Source organism: Rhopilema esculentum, chromosome 17 (genome assembly GCF_057945365.1).
Source record: "Rhopilema esculentum isolate cy_ngs chromosome 17, ASM5794536v1, whole genome shotgun sequence".
In the NCBI taxonomy this organism is placed as follows: domain Eukaryota; kingdom Metazoa; phylum Cnidaria; class Scyphozoa; order Rhizostomeae; family Rhizostomatidae; genus Rhopilema; species Rhopilema esculentum.
The window spans coordinates 6,567,545-6,583,604 of record NC_142831.1 but is presented as its reverse complement, the minus strand read 5'-3'; the positions used below and the strand labels follow the sequence as shown (position 1 = coordinate 6,583,604).

At 34.5% G+C, this 16,060-nt stretch overlaps 2 protein-coding genes across 2 annotated transcripts; both read left to right on the top strand.

Moving 5' to 3' along the window:
- Window positions 1-363: 363 nt before the first annotated feature.
- LOC135680976 (uncharacterized) lies at window positions 364-8,905 on the top strand. Its single transcript, XM_065195266.2, has 11 exons — window positions 364-866; window positions 1,753-2,205; window positions 2,954-3,024; window positions 3,627-3,757; window positions 4,034-4,190; window positions 4,322-4,401; window positions 4,736-4,811; window positions 5,327-5,455; window positions 5,815-5,907; window positions 6,109-6,447; window positions 6,836-8,905. Exons 1-11 carry the CDS (start codon window positions 715-717, stop codon window positions 8,053-8,055), a joined length of 2,901 nt encoding a protein of 966 aa, XP_065051338.2. The 5' UTR covers window positions 364-714; the 3' UTR covers window positions 8,056-8,905.
- Window positions 8,906-9,007: 102 nt separating this feature from the next.
- LOC135681150 (synaptotagmin 1) lies at window positions 9,008-15,974 on the top strand. Its single transcript, XM_065195499.2, has 6 exons — window positions 9,008-9,836; window positions 10,440-10,688; window positions 11,441-11,601; window positions 12,656-12,886; window positions 14,262-14,391; window positions 14,814-15,974. Exons 1-6 carry the CDS (start codon window positions 9,671-9,673, stop codon window positions 15,131-15,133), a joined length of 1,257 nt encoding a protein of 418 aa, XP_065051571.2. The 5' UTR covers window positions 9,008-9,670; the 3' UTR covers window positions 15,134-15,974.
- Window positions 15,975-16,060: the final 86 nt, after the last annotated feature.

The window sequence follows — 16,060 nt, the reverse complement described above, 5'->3', positions numbered from 1 at the left end:
AAGTTGAAAATATCATGTTAAAACGACACGCAAATTAGAAATTTGAACTCTACCGAGCGAAAGTTGTGCACTTCTTTTGATCCCTTGACATCGTTAAAATGAAGCAGAAAGTCAGAACAACAGGCTTCCAGACCAGAGATTTTTCTATTGACTATGGTATTATTACATGCTAGAATTTGAAAACATCGCACTTTTCTTGTCATTTCCAATTCACACACTTTCCATTCTGTATTAGACGCCGCCCTCTGATAAACACCACCCTCTATTGAACGCCACACGCAAAATTTTGGTTTCGTAAAAAACACCGTGGCGTTCCTTAGAGGCAATACGGTAACTTGTTTCTCGGTCTGTTGAAAATATAATTCGAGATGACTCGATCTAGTGAGAAAAATGTTGAAAACATTTAGCTCATTCTTCGAAAATATCAAAGACTAGTGGAAATAGAAAACTTATCTTAAGGGTACAGATTCATTTGTTTGAATTACACAACACCATTTTTTGCAAATGATGAACAGAAACTTCATGGTTTTTAGACATGTATTAATTTCACCTAGTTTGATACACCAGATACACAAATACGACCCAAAAGCTATGATCTTTTTGGCGGGAAATTTGAAATTATCTTTTTCGACATTTTTATCATCCCTGCACAGGAGCATTTTTGGCGCCTTTAATTTTGGCGCCTTTTATCACTGATTGTTAATTTATTATCACATGATACGGTTCAGTATTCTGATTGGTCTATTTGCTAAATCCATCTCAAGACACCCAAACGTGCCCGCGCCAAATCAACGGACAGTGGGTTGTGACATCGGAAGAAACTTGGCGCTCTGCAAGGTGATGCAACAAGAAACTCGGCCTTACAGGTAGGCAAAGTTGCAATAATCTATGAGTACACTAAATGACATTTTTGAATTTTATATGTACTTTCAGTTTCAAAATTGTCCAACTGTAAACTTACTATCGGTGATAGAGAACTGGCCTAAACCGACAAGAGAGGAAATTGTATCTCTATAAAGTACCATTTATAAAGACTGTTAATTTTACAATATTTTTTTTGAATCAAGAAAAATTGTCTTAAACTTTAACAGTAGCTTGAATTAAATTTTCCGTTTAAGCAATAGTGGAATAAGGATCATAGACATTGCAAAATGATCGTAGGGCAGGCTGAATATGCACGGCTAGGCCCGTAACAAATATTTGAATTTTTCTGCCTTTTTCAACCGCCCCTCCATTGCCACAGCTAATTTTGAAAGTTTATTGCTAGGCAGAGAAGCTTGGATGAAAATATGTTCAATCCTCAAGCAAGAATATAAATATGTAGAGATGTACAGATCGTCTAATGAATGGCGCTTCTTCGGCATTTTATGACCACACAAGATCTTTGTACTTTGCTCCGTAAAGCTTCTGATGTTTATTTCATATATACCAGTTTCAAATTTTCTTTACGGGGAACTTGCATTATCTGATTGTTGATAAAACTGTATCCCTTTCGTTTGTTTTGGCGCCAATTCAGGGGTGAACCATTTTCATATTGGGGCGGGGAGATTAGGCCGCTGCTTCAAATATGTATGAGACAAGTAGTATTGAAATTTCATTTGTTCGAAGTTTAGTTTCAGGGGGCTTGAATTTATGATTTTCAACAAAAATTGAAACTTTCAACCTAAACTGTCATATAGAACAAGGGGTGGTATAAGCTGCCTACTTAAACTAACTATTATTGCTAGTAATAATTAATGCTGTTCTTTCTAGATACTGTTTAAATGATACTGTAAAGGAAACAATCAAGCACTGCACACCATCATTCAAAATGATGAAATCACTTGAAAGGAGTAAATCTGATGAAGACATCAGAGATGCAGGTTTTAAAGTGAAGCTGGAAAAAACTGCAAATAGTCTACCAATAACGCCACAAAAGCAAGCTGGAATGGCTGTATCTTCAGACGATCCATTGACACCAACAGCAAATTTGAAAATGCTCGTTTCTGCTGCATTTGGAATTGCCAGTGCAAGGGATGAGGGTAGACAGAAGAGGGAACTTTTTGTTGATAAAAACGATGATGAAGACAACTGCAGCACTAGTTCAGATTCAACCGAAGACAAGGATAAACAAGATTATTTTGAAAGAGACAGAAATGGAGGATTTGATAAGAAAGATCTTGGTTCTGGCAGAAAATTAAAGTCATTGGGTCTCCTTTGTCAAAAGTATGTCTTTGGAAAATTGTTTAATATATATGTATTTCTTTTAGTGTCATTTCTTAGTCTACATGCATATATATTTAGTCTACAAGCATAACTTTTTGAATTAATTATATTATTGATATATATATTATATTACATAAATATATATTTTAAGAAGTTTTCTACAGTTAGTGAACATAATCAAAATTGCTGTTTACCAGTCTGTCATAGAAACTTGATGTCATATTGATGTCTTTTGATGGGGGCTTATATGAAGGGGGACCTAAAAATTATCAAAGACATTAAGAAGACATTATTAAAAGACTTTTTTTATTTTAGTAGGAATTGGAGAATTTACGGTAGCAGTGGGGGCTTATTGGAGGGGGAGGGCTAGTCTGAGGATTTACAGTAATGAGATCACCAGACAACAATTCTCTACTGTCAGCTGCATGTATTTATCCTTACAAGTACAAAGCACAGTTTCAAAATATCAAATTCAAGTTAATGTGATTTAGCAACATTTGCAATTTAGTTACAATATACTCAAACTTATCAAATATTAAATAAATTGCCAAGGACACTGGGAGAACAAGAAAAGTTTTTGAGCTCAGTGCCTTGATAATGATGTCAATGACATTATGTCAAAAATATTTAGAACTTATGGACACAGTCATGCTTAAAAAAATTTTTAGAGGGTTTTTTAAAAGTTACATCAATTATTTTTATTTCCAATGTAATTTTGTATTGATGAAAATCATTACTTTCTTTTTAGATTTTTAAGTAAATACCCAGAAGGATCAGAGGGATGCATAATATCTCTACATGAGGTTGCGAAGGAATTAAGTATGCAAACTTTGATTTGTTGTTAGTGCCTTACTAGTAGAATTGTTCTCAATCAAGCTTATTGTAGTGAGACATTCATTATTATTAAAAAAGCAGAGACTTATTAAGTGAGTAATATGTACATGTGTAGCATCAAAAATTGGAAAATCACTTTACCAATATACTTTTTGCAAATGCTTGATGATGTCCAAACAACAAGTAAAAAATTGTACCCAGGTGCAAATCAATAGGTGAAAAGTAACTAGTTTGTTTTTACCTCGAGTCCTGATGGTGGCTCAGTGGTTAGGGTCAGGGACTACAGATCCAAGAGTCTGGGGTTCGAGTCCTTAACATGACCAAACTTTTACTTAGGGTTATACTGACCCTTTTTTATCCCTGTAGTATGAATCAGAGATGTGGTCACATCAAGAGGAGACTGCTCATAAGCACAACTTTGCTGTATCTGAATAAAACTACCTTCGTTTGCTAAGTAGAAACAACAGCAAAAAGTGCAAATTTGTCTTTTCCTTGGTAATTTGCATGACAGCTAGTTTATTTGAAAAGTTTTATGTGTGCTTGTTGCATTATTCATTTAGGTATGTATGAATATTTTCATCTTACAGGTGTTGAGAGACGAAGAATTTATGATATTGTAAATGTTTTGGAAAGTTTAGAATATGTAACCAAACAAGGAAAGAACACTTATGTCTGGCATGGCTCAAGCAGACTAATTCCAACACTTAGTAAACTAAAGGTAATACTGCACATAATTTTTTAGAATATTGTGCTGTAAAAAGAATAAGATCTCTTAATGAATGTAATGGAAACAATGGCAAACTATACTTTATGGCAATGGCCGGGTTAGGGCTTGGCTCAGCAGTAAATCATTGGTAACATTTTGTAATTAATTAGCATTTTGTATTTCATCCTTAAAACATCTGCAGATAATATCTGCTATTGAAGAAAAATCTGTGGTAGGGTTTTGCTAGAAGGGTGATCAAATCTTTTGAGTTATGTTGTTTTCTTTCAGGCTCTTGCCAAAAAGATCTATGGAGGAAAAGGCTCTACAAATTTTGAGAATGTTGATAAAAATAATATTCCATCACTGTGGCTTAGTAATGGAATTATGGTCAGAGACCAAGAATCAGATAATTCTAACAGTGAAAATGCGTCGACTGCAAGCCAAGGTGAATTTCCCTTTTTAGAATTTTTGATGTCATTGCAATTTCATTGAAAAACAAACTTTGATGTTTGCTGGCAATACTTTTAAACTAGTTTCTTTTACTTTTAAAACTGGTCTATTGTTCTTTTTGTTTAGATGAAGATAAGGGGAGACGAAGAAGCAAATCTTTAGGGATTTTCTGTCAAAAATTGATAATGCTTTTTATGGCAGCTGAGGTTTGTGATAGCTTTCATAACTTTATGAAAATTTCTTGTTTTTTTTTCATCAAAGTAAATCATGTCTTTTCATTTGGTTATTTTAGAACTTTGAGTTTAATTTAAAACATTTCCCCCTTTTCATTTTGTTGTTTTTGAAGAAATTTATTCTTTGACAAACTTGTTCTTAGCATTTGATCATGATCGCACAGTTTTTTTTCAATTATTCTACAGAAGGTCTTGCAGATTCAAATAGCTTCCTATCCTTCACAATTTTGATACTTGATTGAAAATGTTTTTACACCTGTGAATCCTTCATGTGGCCTAGCTCATTAGCTTATCTGTTAACTTACAGAACCCTGTAATTGCATTAGAAGAAGCAGCTAAGGAAATTATTGAAGGAACAGAAGACCCTCATGGAAAGACAAGAAGTAAATTTATATAAATATCTAAAAATATAGCCATTTTGGCTTAGCCATAAACAAGAGGATAAATCTAAGCTGATCCATTGGCTTTGGTGACAAGTTTATACATTTTTGTTTGAGAAATTGCTGCAATGAAAGGCTTCTATGAATCTATTCCATATATGCACTTCATATATGTAAAGATGTACTTTTGAGGTATAAGTAAGAGTTTATATACATATATGTGTATGAATATAAGCATGTGGCTTGGGAGTTTTTTTTCATTTCATAATCATGAATTACTTATGTCAGTTTCACTCCTGAGTAGTTGCAACCTGACTGGGTATTATAATGTACATTCTTATCGAAGTAACCAGTTCGGCACTCATATCATCTTAAAGGAGACTGATAATTATAAAGGTTTAAATGTTGAAATATGTATCAATTATTTATGAATGTTTTGCAACTTTGTCGATGAAATGAAGTTTAAAAGTTTGACATATATATGTATATTTAACTCTTGTCAATTTTTATGATTGCAGCAAAGGTCAGGAGGCTTTATGACATTGCAAACATTTTGACAAGCATGAGACTCATTGAAAAGACTGGATCACGTAAAGCAGCATTCAAATGGGTTGGGGTTGATTTAGAATCATTGCAGCCAGATACAGGTTTGGAGATTACAATAACAAATTTAACTAATTTCCCTTGAAATTGAAAATCTAGTTTAAATATGCTGTGTATAGAGATGAATCTTTCATTTTCAGACTAGGTAGTTTGTTTATAAAGGAATTCTCTTGAGAATTCTGCTCTGAACATGAGTGACTTTTTATCAAAGAAGATTTTGCTGAAATAATCTTAGTATATGCTGCAGATATTGCTAACCTTCAATTTTCAAACAAAAATTCTTGAAAAATTATTGCTTAATGCTTTATGCAAGAATTTTTTCATGTTATTGGCTTTTCAAATCATTTTGCTGTTTTTGTTAAATTTTTTTCATTGAAACCATGTTACGTTGCTCTTGATGCAGAAACACTTGAACAGACATTGAGTGGAAGCCTTGACTACATGACAACAAAGCACTCTTTATTCAGTATGCCATATACTGTGGAATCTAGATCTTGTGAGTTATTTAAGATATTTATTCCCTAATATTATGTAAAGGTCTTTTTGAAAAACGGAAGACTTCAATGCTACATTTTAAATGAAGCTTTAAGAATTTTTTCCCCACACGTTTTTATGAGATTTGGGATTTCTGTTTTTTTCTCTAAACAAGGTCCTGAAATCTTTCTTGAATTGAGCCACCTCCTTGCTCTTTTTTCAGTGCAAAGCTCTGTAAGAAAACTTGAAAGCAGATCATTATCAGCCAGCAACATTGCCATTCAAAATCTGAATCCTCAGAAAAAGAACAAGATGCCACGTACCAAATCTGCTGCAACAATTCACACTAGAAAAAGGTCAAGCACCGACAGTAAAGACGAGAAGACTTGCAAATTTATGAAACCAGACCAAGACAACAAATGCCCAGAAAAAACTAGCCTGGGAAGCATTGAAACAAATGACAAAAAGACAACTGCAAAAGACCTTAATGATGAAAGTGACAGAGCTGGTCAAATTGAAGAAACTGATGTCCAATCTCCAAGGAGGATTGCAAACATTAAATGTATGGAAGCTACTATTCTAACTAGCATTTCTATAATATTTTAGATCAGGATATATATACTTCAGAAATCAGTAAAATTGATTTTTTATTTGGTATTAGATGCTTTGCAAAGTGATAAAAATTCTTTCACTGGAAAACATAGCCATTCTTTCAACTGCATTCATTTGAAAATATAGCCAATCACAATTTTTGGTAAACGCAAGAGGAAAACGTTTGTAGTTTGCTCTTGTCATCATGTATCATGCTGCATTCTAGGCATGTTGTGAGATAACAACAGTTCTTCACCTTCGATAAAATATTTAAAAAAATTTTACATGGAATATCCCTTTTGTTTTGATGTAACTTATGATGATTGTGCAAAACGTTTTTAATTTCTAAACTTTTTTAGCTGAACAAGTGAGTCCAAATGAAAGAATTTTTCGTGAAGAGTTTAAGAGGCTACAGGAAAGATTTCCAGAAAAGCTGCAGAATCCAAATGGATTATTGCACCTTATAACTGCTCACAATGAAATTCAGAAACAGGAAACCCAAAGTGACACATCCAAGGATAGTGAATTTTCTGATAAAGGGAGCCGTTGTTGTCTTCTTGGGAGGTTGGAAGATGAAGGATCACCAATAAGCAAAGCAGGATTGATTAAAGATAGTTCTTCATTAGGAGGACATGCAAAAAATACCTTGAAAGACAGCAAGGCAAAAGTTTTGTCATTATCTTGTTTAGAAGTTATCATGGACCAGTATAATGGTAAAAAGAAGGCTATTACTCTGCGTAATGAACTTGAAAAGGTACTTACAAAGACAACAGAGAATCCAAAAGACAAAAGGTTGCTTGTTGATCAGGCCATAACAGAAAAAAGTAAAAGAGTTGTGCAGACTGCCTCGATAGGAATTCAAGCTTCATTTGGTGAATCTATTGGGCCAGTAAATGAAGAGGCACCAACAGCCACAAAGAAACGGAAAGCAAATTTTAATGAATGGATTTCAAGTGCATCTTCTGGAAATATCAGAAGCAAAACATCAACAGAAGTTAATAACATAAAATCTACAAAGGAGTCTCCAAGACTTCCAGCACTCTCTACAGCAAGCTCTGTGTCTCTCAATGACATAAGGACAAGCCCATCAACCAAGCCAGCAGGTTCTGTGTTTTTAGTTAGTCTAAAACAGTCTCCAAATGGGCAAAACAGAAGTTTAGCAGATGCTATTGCATGTCTAAAAGGAAATTGCTCTTCGCAATTAGCACAACTAATGCCACAGATCAATGTCAGTGACAGTGAAAAGCTAAAAACACCAAATGTGGAGAACAATGGTGTTGTTGAGATGGTATCCATTGCACCAACTCGTGTCAATATACGGCCAAACACAGCTGAAAAGGAAAACAGTCATTATTTAGATGCCTTTCTTACCCAATCCAGTCCAACTCTCAAAGACATATCAGGAAGAGCAGTTTTTCCTTTGCAATCTGTTGACACAAATATGCAAAATACTTCACCTGTCATATTCTCGAAAGGAAGCAGGCTGTGTGAAGAGACACCAATGCGTTATGATGTAGTTGATATTAAAGCACAAAAAGTTCAAAGACAACTTCATCGATTTATCACTGACAATAAATGAATTTATCTACTTCCTACCATTGATTTACACTTTACAAAGAATTTCACCTAGATTTTGCTTTTTGATAAATTTTATTTAAGTCATTGCTAAATTGGTTCTCTGTCAATTTTCTATTATAAAAAGTAAAACATAGTTGATAAAATACTTTTCTATACTTTGCCATAGTTTTTCACTGAATTAACCAAGGCTTTTCCCATTGTTTTTTTAATTGGGACTAAGAGCTGGGCTGTGTATTCTCCCCTGTATACACTCGTTATGCCTGTTAGATACTTCAAAGAAGTCACCTTATTAAGTGTAAGTTATTCTCCACTTGATGAACACATAGCCTTCAGCCGAAACATTGTTCAGACTATGTTTGCAGATAGCATGCAATTAAATGTCCATTACAGGACTTGTTAGATAACAGCATATATATATGATGCTGATAGATTTTCCTTTATGCATATTTGTATCCACTGTTGTATCCACCTTTCTCTCATTAGGTGTAAATCTTTAATTCTCGCATAAACAAAAAAGTATTATAATAACTAAAGGATGTGTGTGTTTTTAAATATTTTGCAATAATTCTAATTAACAGCCAAGTTTTGTTCCGTTAACAATTTTATTTGATTTATTTTTGTTCATAAAGCTAGAATTTTGCTTCAAAGAATACCTTAAAAAATACTCCTTAATGGAACTTTATCTTTATATATGGTATTGGAGTTTACTCTGCCATCAACATGAATAATTTTTTTTACCTTGCAACAATCCATGTTACGAGCAAGTTTTTATTTGTAAAGATACTCTTCTTCTTATTTTACTGTAGTTATGTAACAAGATTGAAATCTTACAAAATAAATCTTAATTTTTATGTCATTGTTGTTTCTGTTCTTATCTCTCAAATTTATAATTTATCTGTCCCTGTTTATTGGATCCTTGCTGTAATTCAACAAAAATTGGCTGATTATGGTCAACGAAACGAAATACTGCGAAATGTCCAAAGTACAGTAAAAAATACGCCAAAACACTCAAACGCAATCGACAGTACTCGCTTCCAATGCTCCCATGCGGAAGACGACCAGCCTTGAGTATGAAGAAAGAAAGAAAGCCCATAGATTAACAACAACGGTCACGGGTGAAATTCTCTGAAAAATCTTTATACACCACTGCACGATCCGAGAATAAAAAATAAATCCAAATTGGTCTTACCGTCCCCCATATCACGATGTCAGTTGTAAAACTTGATGCATTCCGTACCTAACCTAAAAAACGTTTGCAAAAAATTGTCTTGTAAGGAAGAAGTTCTATAAACCTTATGAATTCGTGTCCCCATACATGAGGTGAAATCAAAAAAGCTCCACGACAACCGCGAATTCTTGGAAAATGAAATCACTATTCAAAATGGTGGCTGTAGCAATCTATGAAGCTGATCGCAGTCGTAGGATGGTTGAGTGCATTTTACGAAGATGACGGTAACAGGAAAATGAATAACTATAATTGAATGGAGGAAAAGTTTTGATATTGCATCCTCTTCGTTCAAATGTTGTCTTTAGGCCGGTTCCTGGTTTGAATATTTTACTACTGGCTGACTACTACTTATTTGTCCAGCTGGACATCACGAAGTTTTTAAGCTGCAATGAAGCTTACCAATAGCCAGCGACACCAAACTGTTGCATATTTCAACAGAGCAAATGTTGCAACGAAACCTACATTGAGACCTACTGCAAAAGAAAAACACGAAATAGTGAAGTTTTTTGAAAAGTATGCATTGATTGTTTGGGCCTATTTGAAAACACTGCCAAGTGAGTTTATCTGAATCCACTTCTCTGAATGTTGCAACTTCAGCTTGTCAGTAACAGGATGTTTTTATGCTTTTGGATTTGTAATTCGAAATATAAATGACATGCCTTATCTTGAAATCGAGTATCTTTTTAAAAGAAGTGCAAGCAGAGGTTTCTTTAAGCTCTTGATGTTGTCATAAATAGAGTACATTACTATCAACAAAATCTTGCTAAAATATTCATGAAATTTCCATAGATAAAAGAAACACAAGCAAAATATATTAAAATTTCTTTATCAAGAGAATGAATATCACAGCCAAATTTTTTTAAAGAGAACCAAATTCATTTGGTTAATATGGGTAGTTTAAATGATACCTTCAAAGTGAAACAGTTTGATTTGTTTAAATGCCACTTCCAGAAAAGCCTTTTAAAAATGTTTGAATACTTTTAAATTATATGTTCATCAAATCAAATGATTTAGGTATTGATGCCATGAAAGAATTGTTTGCCTTGAGAAGAGAATCATAGATTTAAGGTTTGATTTCATTGTCCCTCGTGTCACATGAAATTTTCCTTTAGCCGTATAATTTTCAAAATAAATTGAATGAATCATTTTATATCTAGTTCCTCCATATGCAACACTTGGTATTGTTGGTGGGGTCCTGTTCCTTTTAATAACTTTTGTATGCTGCTGTTGCTGCCGACGCTGTTGCAAAAAGAAAGAAGTAAAAAAGAAAGCAAAAGATAAAATGAATTTGCAAAAGTATCAACTATTTGGACCAACATATTACGAGAGAGTACAACCAATGCAGGATGAAATAGATTACAATGTAGAGGCATCTGAAAAGGAAACTGGAAAAGATATTCAACTTGGTATAACAAATTCTATATATTCAATTTTTTCTTTCTATATAGTATGTATTTTGATGGGTTGTTTCTTAAAGGTGTCATAACTTTTGATATATAATGGGCTAGGTTTTTACTTTTGAGAAATTCTCTCAAAAGGATTTTCTTAAAAGTATAATTATTTGTTAAGTTATTTTTTAATGAAGAGATGCTACCCTCAGAGTTTGAATATTGAATGTTATTTTTATAAAATGAAACCAAAAGCTAAACTTAACCATAAATAAACATGAGACATAAAGTGGTATGTATTGCTTAATAATAATAATAATAATATACCTTGCCAAATCTCCGTTTTGGAGCAGTTACTATACACAATCACAGAATTGCCAGGAAAGATGTCATTTGCAGTATAGTACCACAGGCTAATTTTCACTTAAGTTTGAAAAAGTTAAACAAATCTCTTTTGCAATGCCATAAATGTTCTAAGTTTTCTGCTTGAATGAACAGCTTGGTCATCAAGTTTCTATCATGAATAACACATTATTCTTTACAAAAACAGTACAGTTACAAACAAACAAAAACATGGACAATGACAGTAGTGTGTCTACACTTCTGTCATTGTCCATGGTATCAGCAGTAGTTAGCAAAACATTGTTTTACTGTAAAATGATAAATGTAAAAATGATATTGATTGCTACTGTCTAATATTTAGGAGATAACTAAGAATGTCAAATGTTGAAGGCAAAGTTTTTATATCTTTATGTTTATACATGTTTCAGGGCGTATAAAATTTGTGCTGACTTTTAGTGGTGATGAAAATATTGCAACAGTCAAAGTGATTGATGCCAGAGACATCCCAGCTGCTGACCCTTCTGGTTTCTCTGACCCTTATGCCAAGGTTGCCATTGTTCCGGCAGGCAGAAAAGAATACAAGACAAAAGTATGGTTTCAATTCAATTTTGCTTGTTGTGGTTTTTAAATAATTAGAGGGCAATTATTACTGGTTAGATGTAATAAGGGGCATCATCAAAAACTTGAACAAAAACTTTTCTAGGATCTTGGTTTCTTCTAAATAATTTTGTTGATGGATGGGGGGAATGGGCTTATTCAGGCTGTTAATCATATATTGTAGTGTCTGAGTTATAACAAGTTTCATTAAGGAAAAAAGACTTGATCATCCAAGATTTTTGACAAAATGTCTTTTAAACTTCATTATTTGTTAGCTAAGGACTCAAGCAATGACTTTATTGGTTTTACTTTTAGGGGGATCTAGAAGTATGTGTAAAATGATAATGTAAATGGTATCTGGTGTTGAGTATTTATCCTACTTTGATAAAGATTTTAGCTTATTTCCTACTGAAAAAATGGTTACAATTGTCTGTCTTCTTAAAATTTTTCACATTCATTCATCCTCGATCAATTCTGACACCAATGTAATTGCAACAATCCTCATAAAAATTGTATTTGTCCTACACTGATTATTTTGTGTAGATTCTGGCATGCCTTTTGTATGACTTTGAGGTGAACTTCTGCCAAGGGGGTCGAGAGGAAGGGGTTAGGAGGGGCGGGCCTGTAATAAAGTAACAAAATCTATTTACAATTGCAAAAAGATCTACTATTTCTGCAAAAAAGCCTGTAAGTTTATCGTAGAGAAATGTCCACATGTCCTTGTATCATTTAAAATGTTTTTGCACATTCTCGTAAAAATCCTTAAAAAACGTTTGCAACAATTGTACCTAAAGAAGGTGTTCCCTCATCTCCGGGAGACTGAAGAGCGTGGCCACAGGAAATTTTCTTAAGGGGGTCCAGTTTTGTGAATCACCCTGGGCCCGAGCTGCCTCTCGATGGTCCTGACTACTGGTGTTGCATTCTTTGATGATCTTAATCGTTGGATCAAAACTAGGATATGTAACATAATCTGTGCTTTGAAATTTTTTTTGTACATAGCAACACCCTTTTACGAAACAGCTTTTTATAGACATTTTGTTATTCAGGTAAAGATGAAGACTGTGAACCCAGTCTTTGAACAGTCATTCAATTTCAAGCACATAACATATTCCCAGCTTACAAGCAGCTATGTACATTTGAAGGTGTATGATTACGACAGATTCTCTGGACACGATTTGCTTGGCGAGGCCAAAGTTCCAGTTATAGATTTGGATCTAAATCATCCTGTCGAGGAAACACGTATATTACAACCAGAGTTTAAATTTGAGTCTAAAGGGGTGAGATTCTATCTTTACATATGAGATGCATTTACTTTTGCAAAAATTGTAATGGCAAACTATAATGGTAATCCAAAGTTATAAACCTAGGTATGAATAATCAAATAGTGGGGCTAAGATGCCTTTTGTATTGATTGATAGCAGTGTTTCATCTTACTGAAAAGTCTGTCCTGTAAAATCTGTATCATTATGGTTGATTTTTTGTTATTCTTTTTTTAAGAAGAATTTTCTTTTGTTAGTGGTATTGATCAGAACTTTTTTTTGTGTGAAAATCGCACAGAAGTGAGATTTTCTGGTGTGAAATGAGTGGATTTTATTCGGCTTCCCAAACTTTGCATCTTCACGCCATCATTTTCCTAAATACGCTTCTTTCATTGTAGCAAGTTTCATGATACCCATTTTTGTAGTTGACTCTACAGTTAAGCCTTGCAAAACAGTAAAATTACAACATTACTATATTCACCTTAAACGATCTTTTCCTAAAATAACAATTTTCCTAAAGTTTTTTGGGAGGCTCTGGGACAAAGTTAAAACTGGAAGCCACTGCGAGCGAAGCGAGAAGAATAATTCAGCGATCACGCCCTTTAGATTAGCTTTAAATACATTGCAGAATATTTCTTGCAGTAATTTTCTTCTAATCAATGGAAAGTTTACTATTTTATGCATACCTTTGTTACATTTGATTAATTCCATTTATGGAATTCAGTACTTTATGAGGCCCCCTAGACATCGAGGTCTTGTGCCATTTCCCTCTCTTTTCTCTCTCTCCTTATCGTCGGCGCGGGGTGATGGTTGAATTTCTGTTGCTATATGCTGTATCCTTAGGTATATTGCCTATGTCCCACATTCGCAAACCGAAACATTTTTGTTCTACAGTCCAATTCAATAGCAAAAACTACGGCTCAGGTAATTAGTCTTGTCATACCCTATCACAAACTAGATATCAGCCACATCAGCTGATCTGATCGGTAGAGTTTCCAACATCAGTACTGCTGAACTGTTTCATAAGAACGAAATATGATAAGAATAATAATTAGAAAACAAGGAATGTTTTGTTGTTATGTTTGAATTTTCCAGCTCCGCAGAATTTCATATTCAGTTCAACATTTCGATTTCCAGCTCCAAAAAGGGCCCAAATCCAGCTTAGAATACACTTTTGCCTTCTATGTTCAAAAATTATATTCCTTCCCCCCCTCGCCCTCTCTTGGTCAAACACGCCACCAAGACACGATTTTTAGTATTGTATCTTAACAGTGTTTTGCCAGCCAATGTTGAGTTGCTTTATCGACCATTTGACTGCCAAAACTGTGTTGGAAAGTTTACCTTTGGAGTACCTTTCACTTCATTTAATTGACTGATACACTTTCCATTTTAGATGAAAAAAGGAGATCCTCTTTTGGGGCACATATGCATAGCTCTAGCGTACGCACCAAACCCGCAGCTACTCGCGGTTTTCATCCTGGCCTGCAAGGACCTTAAGAGTACAGATGAAGGTGGATTTTCTGGTGAGCATTTATCTTTGATGAAATTTTCAAAGTCGAAATTTTCTGTTTATTCTACATGCAGAAATGATATGCCAGACAGTTGTGCAAAAATTGAGAATACTTGTTTCAGCGAAAATGGTGCTTTTAGCATTTTGTCTAAAACTCGGATCGTGAAGCTCGTCCTGTTCTACACATAAAAGTGTGTGTAAAGGAGTTTAAATGTTTGTGAATTAATGTGATGTAAATGTGAAAAAGCCACGCTCCGGGGAGGACATCTCCTCATAAATTTGCTTGGCGATCTGTACCCTGGGTGCCAGAGCTACAAAATTTCGTGGCATTCCTCCAATTCTCCTTTTCTATCATCTATTTCTGCGATCGAATTTATGTGGCTCTGGTACCCAGGGTAGTCAATCTGTGGAAAAAGTAAGAGTTTTTTCTCGTAGATCCGTACGTGAAATTCTGGATCGTGCAAGAAGGCAAAAAGGTGAAAAAAAGGAAGACAACTGTAAAAATGAGGACGCTAAACCCATCTTACAATGAATCATTTTTCTTCGAAGTTGATTTCGAAAAAATCGAAGAGACGTCAGCCATGTTTATTGTATGTGACTATGACAAAGGCGAAAAAGGAGAGCCAATAGGAGAGGTGCTTCTAGGGTCCTTGGGGACTGGTGCCCAGTTAAAACATTGGACTCAAATGAGGCGTACACCTGGAAAGCCTGTTGCGAGATGGCATCGATTACGACCGCCCACTTTATCAGAGTAGAAAAGTATCGTCGATTTAGAGCTGCATGTCTAGAATCATGTCCTTCATGAAAATCCTGGCTTAAGCAACGGACACTGCCGTCCCCGTGATTCCTGTCCCCTCATTTAAAAGGTAGCCCTTCTTGGATTGGAAACCCTTAGAAGAGGACTTTTTGTAAGTCAGTTTCAAGATTTCCCGTCACAAAATCCCAAGAGCTTCGAGAGGGCTTGCTATGTGGATAGAGACCCCACCTAAGGGTACTCTTGGCATTAGGGTCTCGTAAACTGATGATTGGCTATTACAGATCGTATAAGGACCTAAGGCCGTATAAAACAAAAAAGCTATGAAGCAAACCATATGAGCAGTCCTTATTTCACGGTGATTGTTTGCATTTGAACAATTACGTTGTTGAGCCAAATAGTCTTAGTCGAAAGCTTGTTTGAACAGCTTGATAAAGAGATAAACATGATTTGGAGTTCTTATAGTTACCATAGAGAAGCGTCACAGCTGCATCATCTTTAGATTGTTAACAGAATCGTTTACTTCTAATATTTGGCACATTTCACTCAATGGAAATTATATGCATTGTATGTAAAATGCTCTATATGCCAAGAGAAAACCGATAAATTAATGTCTTAAAATATGTTTTGCTGAAAAGAACAGGACGGCTCTAAGCTGCTACGCTGTGTTTTACTGTATATATTCGTATATATTCAAAACCGTTTCGGTTCCTCCCAGCGTCCTAGGCAACTTATTTTGTTATTAGCTAAAATAAATGTCACATATTCTGTATTAACTACTATAATAATTAATTTAAGTACCCTGTAATTAGTTGCTGAATACCAATGAATTTGAATTTGAATTTATTCAACTTTCACTGCCACAAATAAAAACTTTTTTTAGATCATTAGTTTGCGTCCTCGTTCCCGATGTCCTTTTGTTATTATA